This window comes from Bufo bufo, chromosome 4 (assembly GCF_905171765.1).
Source record: "Bufo bufo chromosome 4, aBufBuf1.1, whole genome shotgun sequence".
NCBI lineage: Eukaryota > Metazoa > Chordata > Amphibia > Anura > Bufonidae > Bufo > Bufo bufo.
The window spans coordinates 610,886,160-610,901,181 of NC_053392.1; the positions used below are offsets into that span (position 1 = coordinate 610,886,160).

General features: G+C 41.6%; 1 protein-coding gene across 1 annotated transcript in view; it reads right to left on the minus strand.

The window, feature by feature from the left end:
- PLB1 (phospholipase B1) overlaps positions 1 to 15,022 on the minus strand; it is a 129,755-nt gene that overhangs the window by 82,997 nt on the left and 31,736 nt on the right. The window contains exons 5-10 of the mRNA XM_040430234.1: positions 11,051 to 11,109; positions 7,707 to 7,738; positions 7,516 to 7,559; positions 5,842 to 5,896; positions 5,708 to 5,759; positions 3,520 to 3,597 (exon numbers count right to left, since the gene is read on the minus strand). Coding sequence (XP_040286168.1) covers positions 3,520 to 3,597; positions 5,708 to 5,759; positions 5,842 to 5,896; positions 7,516 to 7,559; positions 7,707 to 7,738; positions 11,051 to 11,109 — 320 coding nt within the window. The remainder of the gene's footprint in view (positions 1 to 3,519; positions 3,598 to 5,707; positions 5,760 to 5,841; positions 5,897 to 7,515; positions 7,560 to 7,706; positions 7,739 to 11,050; positions 11,110 to 15,022) is intronic.

Below are 15,022 nucleotides of genomic sequence, written 5' to 3' on the forward strand. Positions count from 1 at the left end.
AGTGAGAAAAATAAAAGTACCGGATCCGTTTTTCCGGACGACAACCAGAAAGACGGATCCGGTATTGCAATGCATTTGTGAGACGGATCCGCATCTGGATCTGTTTCACAAATGCATCCGTTTGCGTCCGGATTGCCGGAACTGCCTGCCGGAATCCTCTGCCGCAAGTGTGAAAGTACCCTTATAGTAGTCAGAGCTTCATTTTTCCGATACAGAGCTCCAAATCCAGCACAGTGGCTAGTGGCTGCAGCTCCGGGGTTCTAGGTTCGATTCTGACCAAGGACAATATCTGCATGCAGTCTGTATGTTCTCCCTGTGTCTGTGTGGGTTTCCTACGGGTTCATCCCACACTCCAAAGACATCCTGATAGGGAACTTAGATTGTGAGCTTCATTGCAGACCATATTGTACATCATATCACATGCAGAACTGCATCTGTGATATACCTGATGACATGTCCTTGCAATCTCCTGTATGTTGGGATGACCACCAGGGAGTTGCGTGTCAGGGTATTTGAACATGCAAGTAAGATCCGCCAAGCAGCTACCACCGAACATGATGAGTTGACCCAATTTCGACCTATAGCCCTACACTTTAGGGATAAACATAATTGTGACCCCCGAGGTTTACAGGTTAGGGGCATTGATAGGGTCTCCATGGGCTGTCGTGGAGGTGACATTAAGAAGCGTCTCCTGCAGCTGGAGACCAAATGGATTGTTCTACTCAAGAGCGAGATCCCTAGAGGTCTCAATGAGACAGTCAGCTTCAAGTCTTTTCTATAAATCGTGTTTTTTAACTTTTATTGTTGGTTGTCCCCTTATTATGTATTTATTGTTGTTTGTTTTCCATAGTATATCTAATTCTGCTGCGATTTTATGTGGTTCTACTGGAGACATGTGAGACTCGGGTCTAGAAAAGAAAAACTGCTATTGGAGCAATGGATATCCATCAACATCCCAATACCTACACACATGTGGGGGGGGGGGGGGTTCGGCTGCTGCTCTTTGTCCTTTATAACCTTTTTTGTCAGTATTTGGCGACCACATGATGCAGTTGGGGCATTGGCACTTATTATGTACCTAGCATTTATTATTTGTGTAGGGATATGCTCTGTGGCTATGGTCTCGGGGCCGTATTGCACTATGCACTTTATTGTTTTCACATATTATATTCACGGTATTTATTTTTATAATGTGGACTGGATTTATAGTTTACACTTTGTGTTCTGATATTGTGACATGTATTGCACTTTATATATGAATTGTATTTGGTATATGTAATATATTAAATTATATATGGAATAAAAATAGGGGGGGGGGGGATGAGAAATTTTCAATTAATTTTTTTGATTGTTTTTCATTCCTGTATATTAATTTTCTATTATTGAATTAATCAACTTTTTTATTTTCACACCATGATCATGTTATATTGTTTTATGATATCACTGTATCTATTATGAGGGTATATCGAAAGTTTGTCACTTATAGTATAGGTCCCTTTCAGCTATGCATCATGTGGTAGGGGAAATAGATCCCCGCTTGCTTGCCAATACTTTATTATTTTATTTTGTATTTATTTATTATTATTATTCTTTATAATTTTATAAATATTGGATTTTTATAGCTGCCTAGATATGACGTATATTGTAATGGGAGATATATTGCACCTGAGGCATGTTATGTTACTTTCCGAGTATTATGCTTTTTATCTACTGTTACCCCTGCTGTACTGTTTAGAAGATATTTACGATATTTGCCCCATCTTGTCTTCCATCTATTGTCTCCACCTGGCAATTGCGCATCGCAGCGGTGCGCTGTGGAGTGACATTATGGGGGCGCTCCTATACCTGGTTCCATGGGAGCCGGCCGACGCGCGCCCTCGTGTCATGTGATCGGACGGGAGGGGGGCGTGGCTGCGCGTTCTCAGCGCGGCTCCCTCCTCCTTGCCTGGCCATGTGACGCGATGGGCGTGTCTAGTCTGGTCTCCGGGTGGCGGGTGGCGCACTTCTATGATGTTACATCCTTAATCACTGGGCGCATGCGCAAAATCAAATGCCGGTTGTGGACCACACTATTTAAAGACGGACACCTGTGTGTAATCTTTACCTCCTGACGAAGCCTTTCTCGGTGAAACGCGCGTCGAGGTGTTCCCGCATATCATGGGTAATGTATGTCTTGCTTTATACATGTCTAGTATGTTATTGTAGTGTCATTGCTTACACATACCACTCTTGTTTCACCCGTATTCAGTGATGTGATTTGGCTGGCTGTATTTACGTGATGCCACTGTAGTTACCAGTGGTGGGCAAGTCTGTTATGTGTGACCTTCTTGATCTTTTACATGTGTGCAATACATATGTTTATATGTTACTCTGGGCGAATCTACAGTTCTTCCATTAATATGCGGTTCTACACTTAGTGTTTTATGACACTTTTTCCTTGTTAGTCTGGTATATGTGAGGGTGGGGGTTCACGGTCCCGCTACACGGGGCGTCCCATCCCCTTTTACCTTGTGCCTTCGTGTTATTCTATATTTATTATTTTTTGTCTTAATAAACTACATATATTTTATATCTCTCATTTTTCAATGGGGTTATTGGTTTTTCTTCTTTGGTTGGTTCCAGTCAGCATCCTTGACCTGATCTTGGAGCCCATGATTCCTCAGACACCTTCAATCCTCCGAGACACTTGACCGCAAAGATACAGATGACATTTTATAACTTTTCTGCCCCGTAGTCCCGTGTGCTTTCATTTGTCTCGGGAATAGTCCCGCTTGGGTCGGTGATTACATTCTGTTATCTGCAGGTTCTGCAGGAGCTGTAATATCATCGGATCCATCATCATGACTGGACTGGTTAACGTCTCGCTTATCTGTTTCCTTAAATCTTAATAGGAACAGAGCAGAAAACCCTAGTGACAGCTGGAGATTGTCCTGCTCCCTCCAGGCTTTGCTTACAGCTCAGAGAAATGAATGCAACAGATCGGGATATATTACAGGAGCTTCGTCTTATTAAAGGATGTGTACTAGCTGCATTGCTAGCAGTGGGCACTTGGGGGGATAACAAGCCCCCCCAGGTGATTTGCTGGGTGTTCTCGGAGAGATGGGAAGGGACTTTTTCCCCTTTTGCTATTCAGGATACATGCATGCATGGCCGAGCCAAAAGTGCATGTGTATGGATTGGTTGGGAGTGATTGCTATCGGCTATATTATGTGTGGCTTCTTTAGTCAGGAACCCAGATATCTTCCGAGTCATCTGGCACCCTTACATTTCCATTCCATTGATTTTAATGTTCAGCATGTAACGCTTAATTTCCCCTGTGGTGGCGCTGCAGGGAAATTGAACACTTCCTGTTGGATTCTTCCACAGGTTACAGTAGATTGCTGAGAGTGCCGGATTGGTGACTAAAAGGGATTGTCCAAAAATGGGCACAAACATTTGAGGACAGTGGCCCCTGTTAAGGTTAGTTCATTAAAACCTAAGATTTTATGTACAAACATTTTCTTAAAAAGGCCTCCTTACCTGCTCACAGAAGCCACATGGATCTTCAGCGGACACAAACAACAAGACCATCTTCCAGTCATTGTCGAAAGACACTGTCTATGGAGCAGAAAGAGTTAATTTTGGGACCCTTACAGAATATTTTATTAAAATAAAACACCTTGCAGCAGGGTCATACTACAATTCCTAGAGGTCAACGTTTCTAAAAGGTGACAATTCCATTGACTGGAACATTAGAAATATGTATTTTTGTGCCATTACCTGGTATTATCTTAAAGGGACAGTTTGAAAGTAGAAAAAAGTGCTTATATTTCCACTGGCTGGGACTGACATAGCCAGTGGACAAAGGCGGCACTGGTTCTGGGGAGGTCTAATCCCAAAAGAACCCTTTTGATAGTAACTCCAGATATTCATACACAGGGAGGCTACAATAACAGTGTTGGAACATTACAATTCTTTTGCTTCCCCAAAGAGTCCCACTAGTCAAAAAATAAAAGAAAATACATACAGCTGGGGGGTAGAACAGTGACACCTTCAGTATTTGCACTTGGGTCACATCGCCAGACCTATATGGGTCGTGTAATCTTTATTGTATGAAGTTTAACTGGTTTGTGAAAAAGTGAAAGAAAAGAAGAGGAATGGAAAGGATGACACGATCAAGAAAAGCAAAAGATATATATAAAAATGTAATATAGAAGGAGATGATGATGACCCTGATAATGACGATTTTGATATTGTTTTACTGCTGGCATATGATGTGTGAGGGAAGGAAAGAGGAGTAGAAGAAAGAGGCAGAATGGACAACTGAGTGGAGAAGGTGAAGAAGGAAAACCAAAGAGACAGTAGAATAAGAAGAAGGAGAAAATGAAGAAGAATGGGAAGAGGAGGCAAAGATGGAGAAGAATGGGAAGAGGAGGCAAAGATGAAGAAGAATGGGAAGAGGAGGCAAAGATGAAGAAGAATGGGAAGAGGAGGCAAAGATGAAGAAGAATGGGAAGAGGAGGCAAAGATGAAGAAGAATGGGAAGAGGAGGCAAAGATGAAGAAGAATGGGAAGAGGAGGCAAAGATGAAGAAGAATGGGAAGAGGAGGCAAAGATGAAGAACAATGGGAAGAGGAGGCAAAGATGAAGAACAATGGGAAGAGGAGGCAAAGATGAAAAAGAATGGAAAGAGGAGGCAAAGATGAAGAAGAATGGGAAGAGGAGGCAAAGATGAAGAAGAATGGGAAGAGGAGGCAAAGATGAAGAAGAATGGGAAGAGGAGGCAAAGATGAAGAAGAATGGGAAGAGGGGGCAAAGATGAAGAAGACTGGGAAGAGGAGGCAAAGATGAAGGAGAATGGGAAGAGGAGGCAAAGATGAAGAAGAATGGGAAGAGGGGGCAAAGATGAAGAAGACTGGGAAGAGGAGGCAAAGATGAAGGAGAATGGGAAGAGGAGGCAAAGATGAAGAAGAATGGGAAGAGGAGGTGAAGATGAAGAAGAATGGGAAGAGGAGGTGAAGAAGAAGAAGATGGAGAAGGAGAAAAAGAAGAAAAAAAGTAAAAACTGAACAGAAAGTAGAAGAAGAAGGAGAGGGAAAATAATGTGAAGATGAAGAAGAATGGGAAGAGAAGATAAAGAAAAAGAGGGAAGAGAAGAAGGAAACAAGTAAAAACCAGAGAGGGCAGAATACGAGGGAGTGATAAGGAAGACTAAGAAAACAAATGCAAAGGAGAAGTAAAAGAAAAAAAGGAAGAGACGTGTAAAAAAACAAAAGAGAACGAAGACAGAAAAAAAGATAGGAAAGCAACATTAAATGAACAAGAAGGAGAAAGAGAAAAATAAAAATGAGAAGGTAGAATAAAGAGAGAAAAAAACATGAACAAACAGAAGAAAGGCAACAAGGAAGAAAACAACCATGTACCAGGACAAGGAGAAGAAGAAGAAAAGACAGTAGGGTGAAAAGAAGTATACGATGAATAGGAATAAAAGTGAAAGACGAGAAAGCAAAGAAGAAGGAAGAGGAAGAAGGAACAGACATTTTAAGGGAGAGGGAAAGAAAGATGATGAATAAGAATGGTGATGATGGAGTGGAGGTTCATTAGGGAGTAATAACATGGGCAGTGTGTGATCATTCATTCTTGAGTTTTCATTTTCCAGGCGGAGTTGTTCTTTAGTCTTGGCTTTTATTCAGTGTTATTACACCAGAGTGAAATCTCTTGGACTTACTGCACTTTGCTTGAGACTTTCCACCAGATTCTTGGCTTCATCCAGAAGGTTTCTATAACATAGACAGTAATGTATGCTTTAGGTAAGTAGGAAGCCCCCGGATAATAGTATTATTATATCTCCTGACTACTTACCCCTGAGGGACCGGGGAAGTATTCGATTTTAAGTAATGCAACTTTTGTCCAACAACTATAAAAGAGAAATATAATGTGAATATGGTAAAATGTATACATTATAATGATAATTCTAGATCTATCACCATAGGTTTTATATGTGTAGTGCTACAGAGATAATGGACAAGTCACACTGTTGTCACTAATGATCTGCTCTATTCGGCAGGCATGTGAATTACACAGACAGCCCACTGGTTTAGATGAGAACCGTGTAATGCTGATTTTCCCCTGCGGGGGCACTGCAGGATGAGTGAACGCTTTCTCTCCAGAGATTAGATTACTAGGGATCCCTGTAACAGGACACCCTGTGATCAGATTGTTTTTAGAAACCCTTCCAACAAAAAGAGATTTTACAACCCCTGCAAGTGTCCTGTGGAGTTATGACGTGTCACCTCATAATAACCCACCATCTGATAACTAATATCAGTGTGTAAAGTCTCCGTGATATCATCTTTTCATTGTGAAATGCAACAGATAAGATAAGCTATAGCAATAACTAGATACAATGTACTCCTATTGCCGGCCATACGCAGGAGGAGGTCTCGCCAACGCAGAACGATGTGGAAACTCTAATGAGCTTATAAAGGGTGTCCTTAAAGGGAATGTCCACCTTCTAACATCAGGTTGTTTTTTAGGTTCAACATTTGATACTGATCAATTCCATAATACATCTTTATATTTTTATACAGACCTCCACATATCCTGCATAGAGATATATAATAATATTCTGTCTGCTCTCAGTCCCCACTAGAGGGAGCTCATGAGCTGTAAAATGTACATACAGCTTCTGAGCTCCCTCTAGTGGTGGCTGCTGGCAGACAGAATTTTATGTTGAAGATTGCAAGTTCTGTCAGAAAAACATGAATCAACAATACATTAAGAAATAATTTGCACATAATATTGGACAAAAAAGGAGAGGACCTTCAATTTAAAGCACGTATCTGGTCTCTTCTTTACTAAGGCTAATTTCCCTCAATATATGTATGGCATTTATCTGATAATCATGTATTTTTAAGGCTAGTGCCTACACAAAGCAATAAATAAGAACAGGCAGAGCTGCAGTATAAAGCATTAGGGAGAGAAAGACTACATGCTACAGCTGAGGGCTAGCTACAGTGGATTAAGTAGGTAAGGGCTATCTGATTCCAGGACGAGAGGCTGGTGTCTGTACTGAGGACATAGATGATTTTCTATACTGATGCATTGTAACAAAAAAAGAGTTTAAAACCCTAAATGCAAAAGAAAGAATACATCCATCCACTGACAGTAAGCAGAGATGTTCAAACTGGTGAAGAATTGAAACGAAAGTTAAAATGTTGCAGAAAGTTTCTGACATAAATACACTGATAAATCTGCATCCTTTCACACAGTATATTATAAAACTGCTTGCCACCACTAGAGGGAGCTCAGTACATCGTAATGTATACAGATACCATGGATATCAATGGAAGCTGTAAATATATATATATTTTTGCACTGAACTAAATCTATGTTAAGCACAGGAGAAGTTCAATGCTGGGCCTCCATGGTAGGTACACCACTGGTGACTCTATGAATTAGGGGCCTTAACGCCGGCATCTATGTAATATATATGAGACCCCCAAACCCTGTGATGCATGCAGTGATGGCACTTACACAATTCTGTGAACTGGCTGGCTCTCTGGAGCGTCTCTTCCAAGCTGCTCGTAAAACACAATGGTAATAAGGAAAGAAATGAGTTGGCTGCGTGCCCGCCGGTCATGACATCATCTGATAACGGTCGTGATTTGGCTATTTTAATATCACGATCACATGTGATAAGATAAATCGGACGCACGTGAACTCACCTTGTGACGAGATCCGCGCTGTGATCAGATTTCTGTGAAGTACAGACGATTATAAAATTATTACTGTGATAATGAAGGGAAACACATTCATTAATACAGTCTACACCGGGGGCGCGCAACCTTTTTTTGTCTGAGGGCCGCGGGGCCGAAAATTTTAAAAAAAGTTGATCGGTGCTCATTTCCATCAGCCTATTACACAGGCCGATGTAAAGTGACTGGGGAGGAATGATCGCTATCACAGTCATTCCTCCTTCATTTTAGTTACATTGATTATCGGTAGCACATCCCTGATTACACAGAGAGATGTGCGGTGCGATTATACCGGGCAGATATCAGGAATAAGCGTTCCAAAACACTTGGGACCGGATCCGGCATTAATACATCTCTATGGAAATTAATGCCGGATCTTGCAAGTGCGGTATTGTTCCGTTATTTTGTCCAGTCAAATACCGTACAAGGGACGGAACGGAAGACATCCTGATGCATCCTGAACGGATTGCTTTCCATTCAGAATGCATTAGGACAAAATGGAAGCGTTTCTTTCCGGTATTGAGACCTTTTACCGGATTTCAATACCGGAAAAGAATAACGCTAGTGTGAAAGTACCCTTACCTGCTCCATGCCACCCTGATCCTTTGCGCTGCCCCTATCTTCCGGTCCCTGCACTGTTTACACCTGGCAGTGCATGGCCATGGTCACATACACCGCTCCAGTCAATGACTGGCTTCAGCGGTGATGTGGCCACAAGCAGCGTGTCACCACTGAAGCCAGTCATTGACTGGAGCGCTGTATGTGGCCATGGCCATGCACTGCCAGGTGTAAACAGTGCAGGGACCGGAAGATAGGGGCAGCGCAAAGGATCAGGGTGGCATGGAGCAGGTAAGGGTACTTTCACACTAGCGTTATTCTTTTCCGGTATTGAAATCCGGTAAAGGGTCTCAATACCGGAAAGAAACGCTTCGATTTTGTCCTAATGCATTCTGAATGGAAAGCAATCCGTTCAGGATGCATCAGGATGTCTTCCGTTCCGTCCCTTGTACGGTATTTGACCGGACAAAATAACGGAACAATACCGCACTTGCTGGATCCAGCATTAATTTCCATAGAGATGTATTAATGCCGGATCCGGTACCAAGTGTTTTGGAAATTCCCGGATGCGGTTTTCCTGTCTGCGCATGCGTCGGGATATAGGAGGAGCTAGTTTCGCTTTACAGGCACCATGGTTAACACTTTAATAACCAGGCCTGAACAGACACTTTTTTTAGCGATTTAGTGCACGTGGTGGTTCAAACGTTTGGAACTTTTTTATGTTTTTTTTTTACATTTTTTTACATGACACATAGGGCCTTATTATTTATTTTTTAGTTTTATTTTGGGGAAAAACTGTACAAAACATTTTTCAAAATGTATTATATTTTTTCAAGCTATAGCTCCTTATTCTTTAAATATGCAAACTGACACCAAAATTAAATTATTATAATTAGTTCCCTATTTTGTGTCAGTCATTTTGTCATATAATATGTTTGGTTTTATGTGAATGGGGCGATAATGGTGACGGTTTTGGTTGGTGTGGGTGTTTTTTCTTTTATGTATTTCATTATTTTTTATTATTTTTAATATATTTCTGCTACAAAATATATCCCCCAAGAGGTCATCAAAAGACTGTTAGGGGACAATGAACACTCTATTATTTTTCACTTTTTCACTTTTTATTTTTTTCTTTTATTTGTATTTTATTATTTTTTTAATTTGTTTAAAATCATTTTCTATTTTTTTTTTATATATATTTTTGCAATACAAAATGTCCCTCAAGGGATCATAAAAAGCCTGTTGGGGACAGTAAACACTCTTATATTTTGCCATTTTTCCTTTTTATTTTTTTTTATTTGTATTTAATTTTTTTTTGCCACATCATATTTTATTTCTTTTTTTTTTATTTCATTTGTGTTTTATTATTTTTTGTTTTTATATATTTTTTAAAAATGTTTAACTTATTTTTTTAATATATTTTCCCCCCACATAATTTATCCCCAAGAGGTCACTGAAAGACCTTTGGGAGACCATAGGAGATTTTTTTTGCACTATTTCCACTGTAACTGGGGCATCCAAAGGAGCCCCAGTTACAGGGGAAATCAGCCTGCTGTGGTGGCTGAGCAGGGTCTCCTGACTCTGCAGCTCTGCGCTCAAGCTGGGTCCACCCTGCATAGCGCGACACTCACCTATCTAAAGAGAAGGCAGAAGCACTGATGCATTGCTTCTGCATTCTCCTCGGCTCCCCCGCTGTCACTGACTGCCAGGAACAGACCTGCTCCTGCAACAGTGCAGGAGCTATAATGCTTTGTAGTGCAGCGCTCATGGCAGAAACACAGCTGATCACATGAACTAAATCTATGTTAAGCACAGCATTGGGGCCGCAAACCTTGGCTCTGGGGGTCACCATGGTACAAGCTATGGGCTGATCTAGGGTCCTTAAAGTGGTCAATCTCTAATTGTTAGAGGGACTCTTGATAAAAAGCTGATCACAAAGTGTCCCCTTGCTGGGACTTCCAGTGATCAGCTGTGATCTTTGGGGAAACCTGGTAATAACTGTTTGATTTCCCTGCAGTGCCACCACAGGGGAAATAAAGTATTACACTGTGTCCATTCAGATCAATGGATTATGTGTGTAATACAGGACAGGATAGGTCCTCCACAGAGAGAGACACTTGGCAGCTGATCTACTCTCTGGCCAAGAGAACACAAGACTCCTCTATTAACCTAGAATTCCCTAATAGGGTGTATGATAATGGGTTTTCTATACTGGATGACCCCTTTAAAAGGTCTTCCCACCATGGGATGACATAGGTGTACCCCACAGATCAAAATAAGTCCTATGTTCCTGCTCTAAGATGGATCAACGTTGAAAGTGGAAAACCAATTCAGCGTGGTCACTCGTGAGGCCGTTTATCTTGACTCGGTCACCTCCATGTTTGTGTCTCTCTTTCTGTCCATGCCACTATTTTATCCATGACATTTTTAGATTAAAGCCTAACTCAAGTCAAAGACCAAAAATTTGTGTTTCACCACAGTTAATCCCAATATCCTCCCTCCCTGTTACACCTATTGACGCTGAGGGAGCTGAGATATGAACGGTTGTTTTTTATGGGTACTTACACATTACAAAAAGAAAGCAATTCGTGCCCTGTAGGGTGAAGAATACATTTTTTACTTTCTACCCTGATTTGACGCGGCAGGAGGAGTGATATTGGGGTTCCTTGCAGTCACAGTATGAGTGGAGCCAGCTACTACTTTATGAACCCTGTTTTTCCATATTTACAAATACAAACATTAGACTTTTTACTCACAATTTTTAATCTCCGAAGGGTGGAAACCACTTTGATATCTGAAGGCATTAACGAGTGAGCTGCAATACAGAGAAGACCATCAGATGTATAGACAAGAGTCACAAGTTTTGACTTATGGACACATTTGCACTCATTTTTTATTGTTCATGTGATTTCTAAATACAAAATGAAGCAACTTTTTAAACAGTCTTCTTCATAAATTTCCTACCGTTTTGCTTCTGCAGAGTGTAAGTCCTACACCTGGTGCTGGTGAGTCTGACAGAAAACTATCAGAGCTCTGCTTCTGTTTCTGAGGGCTCTCCCTGCAGTCCCCACAGCCTACTTTCAGTGTTAGAGATAACAGCAGGAGGTTGTACATGGCAGATCAGAGAGTGGAGAAGAGGGAAAGAAACCAAGGAAGGCAGCTCACACTAGGCAGTCTGCAGGGGGAAGGCAGCAGTATCCTGGACACACAAATCCAGAAGGTATTACTGGGAGGGACATGTCCACATGAGAGAAGTCCGAAACTAGGAGCAAGTTACAAACTAAATATTGAGGGACTGAAAATGAATTAAGGAATGAAGACTGCAGCCTGAATTTTTTTATACTCAAGGCAACCACATTAACTGAGCTATTGACTTGTGAATCGTCATTCTTCCTGATCACACCAACAAATACCTGATCTGTGTGATTGGTAAGAAATTTAACCAGATCTGTGTGATCAGTGTAAAGTTTAACCTGGTCTCTGTGATCGTGAGAAATTTAGTCTGATCTGTGTGATTATGAGAGGTTTAACCTGATCTGTGTGAGCGGTTAGAAGTTTAACCTGATCTGTGTGATCGGTGAGAAGTTTAACCTGATCTGTGTGATCAGTGAGAAGTGTAACCTGATCTGTGTGATAGGTGAGAAGTGTAACCTGATCTGTGTGATCGGTGAGAAGTTTAACCTGATCTGTGTGATCGGCGAGAAGTGTAACCTGATCTGTATGATCGGTGAGAAGTTTAACCTGATCTGTGTGATCGGTGAGAAGTGTAACCTGATCTGTGTGATAGGTGAGAAGTGTAACCTGATCTGTGTGATCGGTGAGAAGTTTAACCTGATCTGTGTGATCGGCGAGAAGTGTAACCTGATCTGTGTGATCGGTGAAAAGTGTAACCTGATCTGTGTGATCGGCGAGAAGTGTAACCTGATCTGTGTGATAGGTGAAAAGTGTAACCTAATCTGTATGATCGGTGAGAAGTTTAACCTGATCTGTGTGATCGGTGAAAAGTGTAACCTGATCTGTGTGATAGGTGAAAAGTGTAACCTGATCTGTGTGATCGGTGAAAAGTGTAACCTGATCTGTGTGATCGGTGAAAAGTGTAACCTGATCTGTGTGATCGGTGAAAAGTGTAACCTGATCTGTGTGATAGGTGAAAAGTGTAACCTAATCTGTATGATCGGTGAGAAGTTTAACCTGATCTGTGTGATAGGTGAAAAGTGTAACCTAATCTGTGTGATCGGTGAGAAGTGTAACCTGATCTGTGTGATAGGTGAAAAGTGTAACCTGATCTGTGTGATAGGTGAAAAGTGTAACCTGATCTGTGTGATAGGTGAAAAGTGTAACCTGATCTGTGTGATAGGTGAAAAGTGTAACCTGATCTGTGTGATAGGTGAGAAGTTTAACCTGATCTGTGTGATCGGTGAGAAGTGTAACCTGATCTGTGTGATCGGTGAGAAGTGTAACCTGATCTGTGTGATCGGTGAGAAGTGTAACCTGATCTGTGTGATCGGTGAGAAGTGTAACCTGATCTGTGTGATCGGTGAAAATTGTAACCTGATCTGTATGATCTGTGTGATCGGTGAGAAGTGTAACCTGATCTGTGTGATCGGTGAGAAGCGTAACCTGATCTGTGTGATCGGTGAGAAGTGTAACCTGATCTGTGTGATCGGTGAAAATTGTAACCTGATCTGTATGATCTGTGTGATCGGTGAGAAGTGTAACCTGATCTGTGTGATCGGTGAGAAGTGTAACCTGATCTGTGTGATAGGTGAAAAGTGTAACCTGATCTGTGTGATAGGTGAAAAGTGTAACCTGATCTGTATGATCGGTGAGAAGTGTAACCTGATCTGTGTGATCGGTGAGAAGTGTAACCTGATCTGTGTGATCGGTGAGAAGTTTAACACTCTGGTATTGGATCTCCGATCAGAGAGGTGCGAGATGCGCTCACCTGATGTGGGCTCCAGGGCAGATCTCCTGCTTGTATTAATGTCACATGGGAACAGGAATCTCTGTGGATGATAAGAGGAGTTTAATGAACCTGAAGTAACAGGAGAACATACGAGCCGTGCCGCTCCGACCAACCGCCAGCGCAAATCAATACCTATAGTAACCTTGTACTTAAACCAATATGTCTTATCACAGTGCTACTATAATGAATGGCCGAAGATCTGAGAGTTACTTAAGGCCATGGGTCTCTAAGACAGTATCACACATGAGAGGCTTAGATACATGCGAGTAACAGACAGTATCACACATGAGAGGCTTAGATACATGCGCGTAACAGACAGTATCACATCTGAGAGGCTTAGATACATGCGCGTAACAGACAGTATCACACATGAGAGGCTTACATACATGAGATCAGAAGACTGTATCACACAAGATAGGATTAGATACAGGTATTCAGCACAGTGTCACACATGATAGGCTTAGATACACTGGCTCAGGAGAGACAGTATCACACATGAGAGGCTTAGATACATGCACGTAACAGACAGTATCACATCTGAGAGGCTTAGATACATGGGAGCAACAGACAGTATCACACATGAGAGGCTTAGATACATGCACGTAACAGACAGTATCACATCTGAGAGGCTTAAATACATGAGATCAGAAGACAGTATCAAACAAAAGAGGCTTGGATACATGAGAGCAGCATACAGTATCACACATGAGAGGCTTAGATACATGGGATCAGCATACAGTATCACACATGAGAGGGTTAGATACATGGGATCAGCAGACAGTATCACACACAAAAGGCTTAGATACATGGGAGCATCGGACAGTATCATACATGAGAGGCTTAGATACATGGGATCAGCAGACTGTATCACACAAGATAGGATTAGATACAGGTATTCAGCACAGTGTCACACATGATAGGCTTAGATACACTGGCTCAGGAGAGACAGTATCACACATGATAGGATTAGATACACATATCAGCAGCACACAGTATAATCTATTTCTGAATGCTCACACTCCATCTTTCTTACCGGGGATTTTGTCACTTCTTTGACACTCACTGCATTCCACGCAGAATTTCCTAAAATTAGGAGAAACTGGTTACCTACATATACGTTGTCTAAGGTCCGTGGTCAGTATAGAGCAGAATATATCGGAATATTACCACAAAGTATCAGAGGATCCTGTAGTGGGTCCAGACTCTCACACTATAATGTAACCCCTAAGGCCTCATGCACACGACCTTATGTATTTTGTGGTCTGCAAAACGTAGATCCTCAAAACACGGAGGACGACTGTGCTGCATCCGTTTTTGTTTTTTTTGCAGACCCAAGACTTCAATGGGTCCATGGACTGCATTTTGCAGCCAAGAATAGGACAGGACATGTTCTGTGTGTGCTTTACAAATCCGTATGTCCGTTCCACAAAAATATACTTAGCTGCAAAAATAGGACCACAGACCCATTTCAGTCAATGGGTCCACAAAAAAAACGGATGCAACACGGATGTCATCTGAATTTTGCACATCCACATTGTCTGCATAAGGCGTAATGTAACAGAGCCACAGAGGTCCAGCAGAATCTGGGGTCAGAGGGTTCTCAGAATCATTCGCTCTGGTTGGCCCATTAACCCCAGTCCAACATTTCTTCCTGATGCTGGGTCCTCTGAATTCAGCAAATCAACAGTTCTCCAATTTTCCAATATGCCTTCTGTATCAATTTCTCAAATTTTTTAAGATCTCTGCTTGCTGTCATATAGTA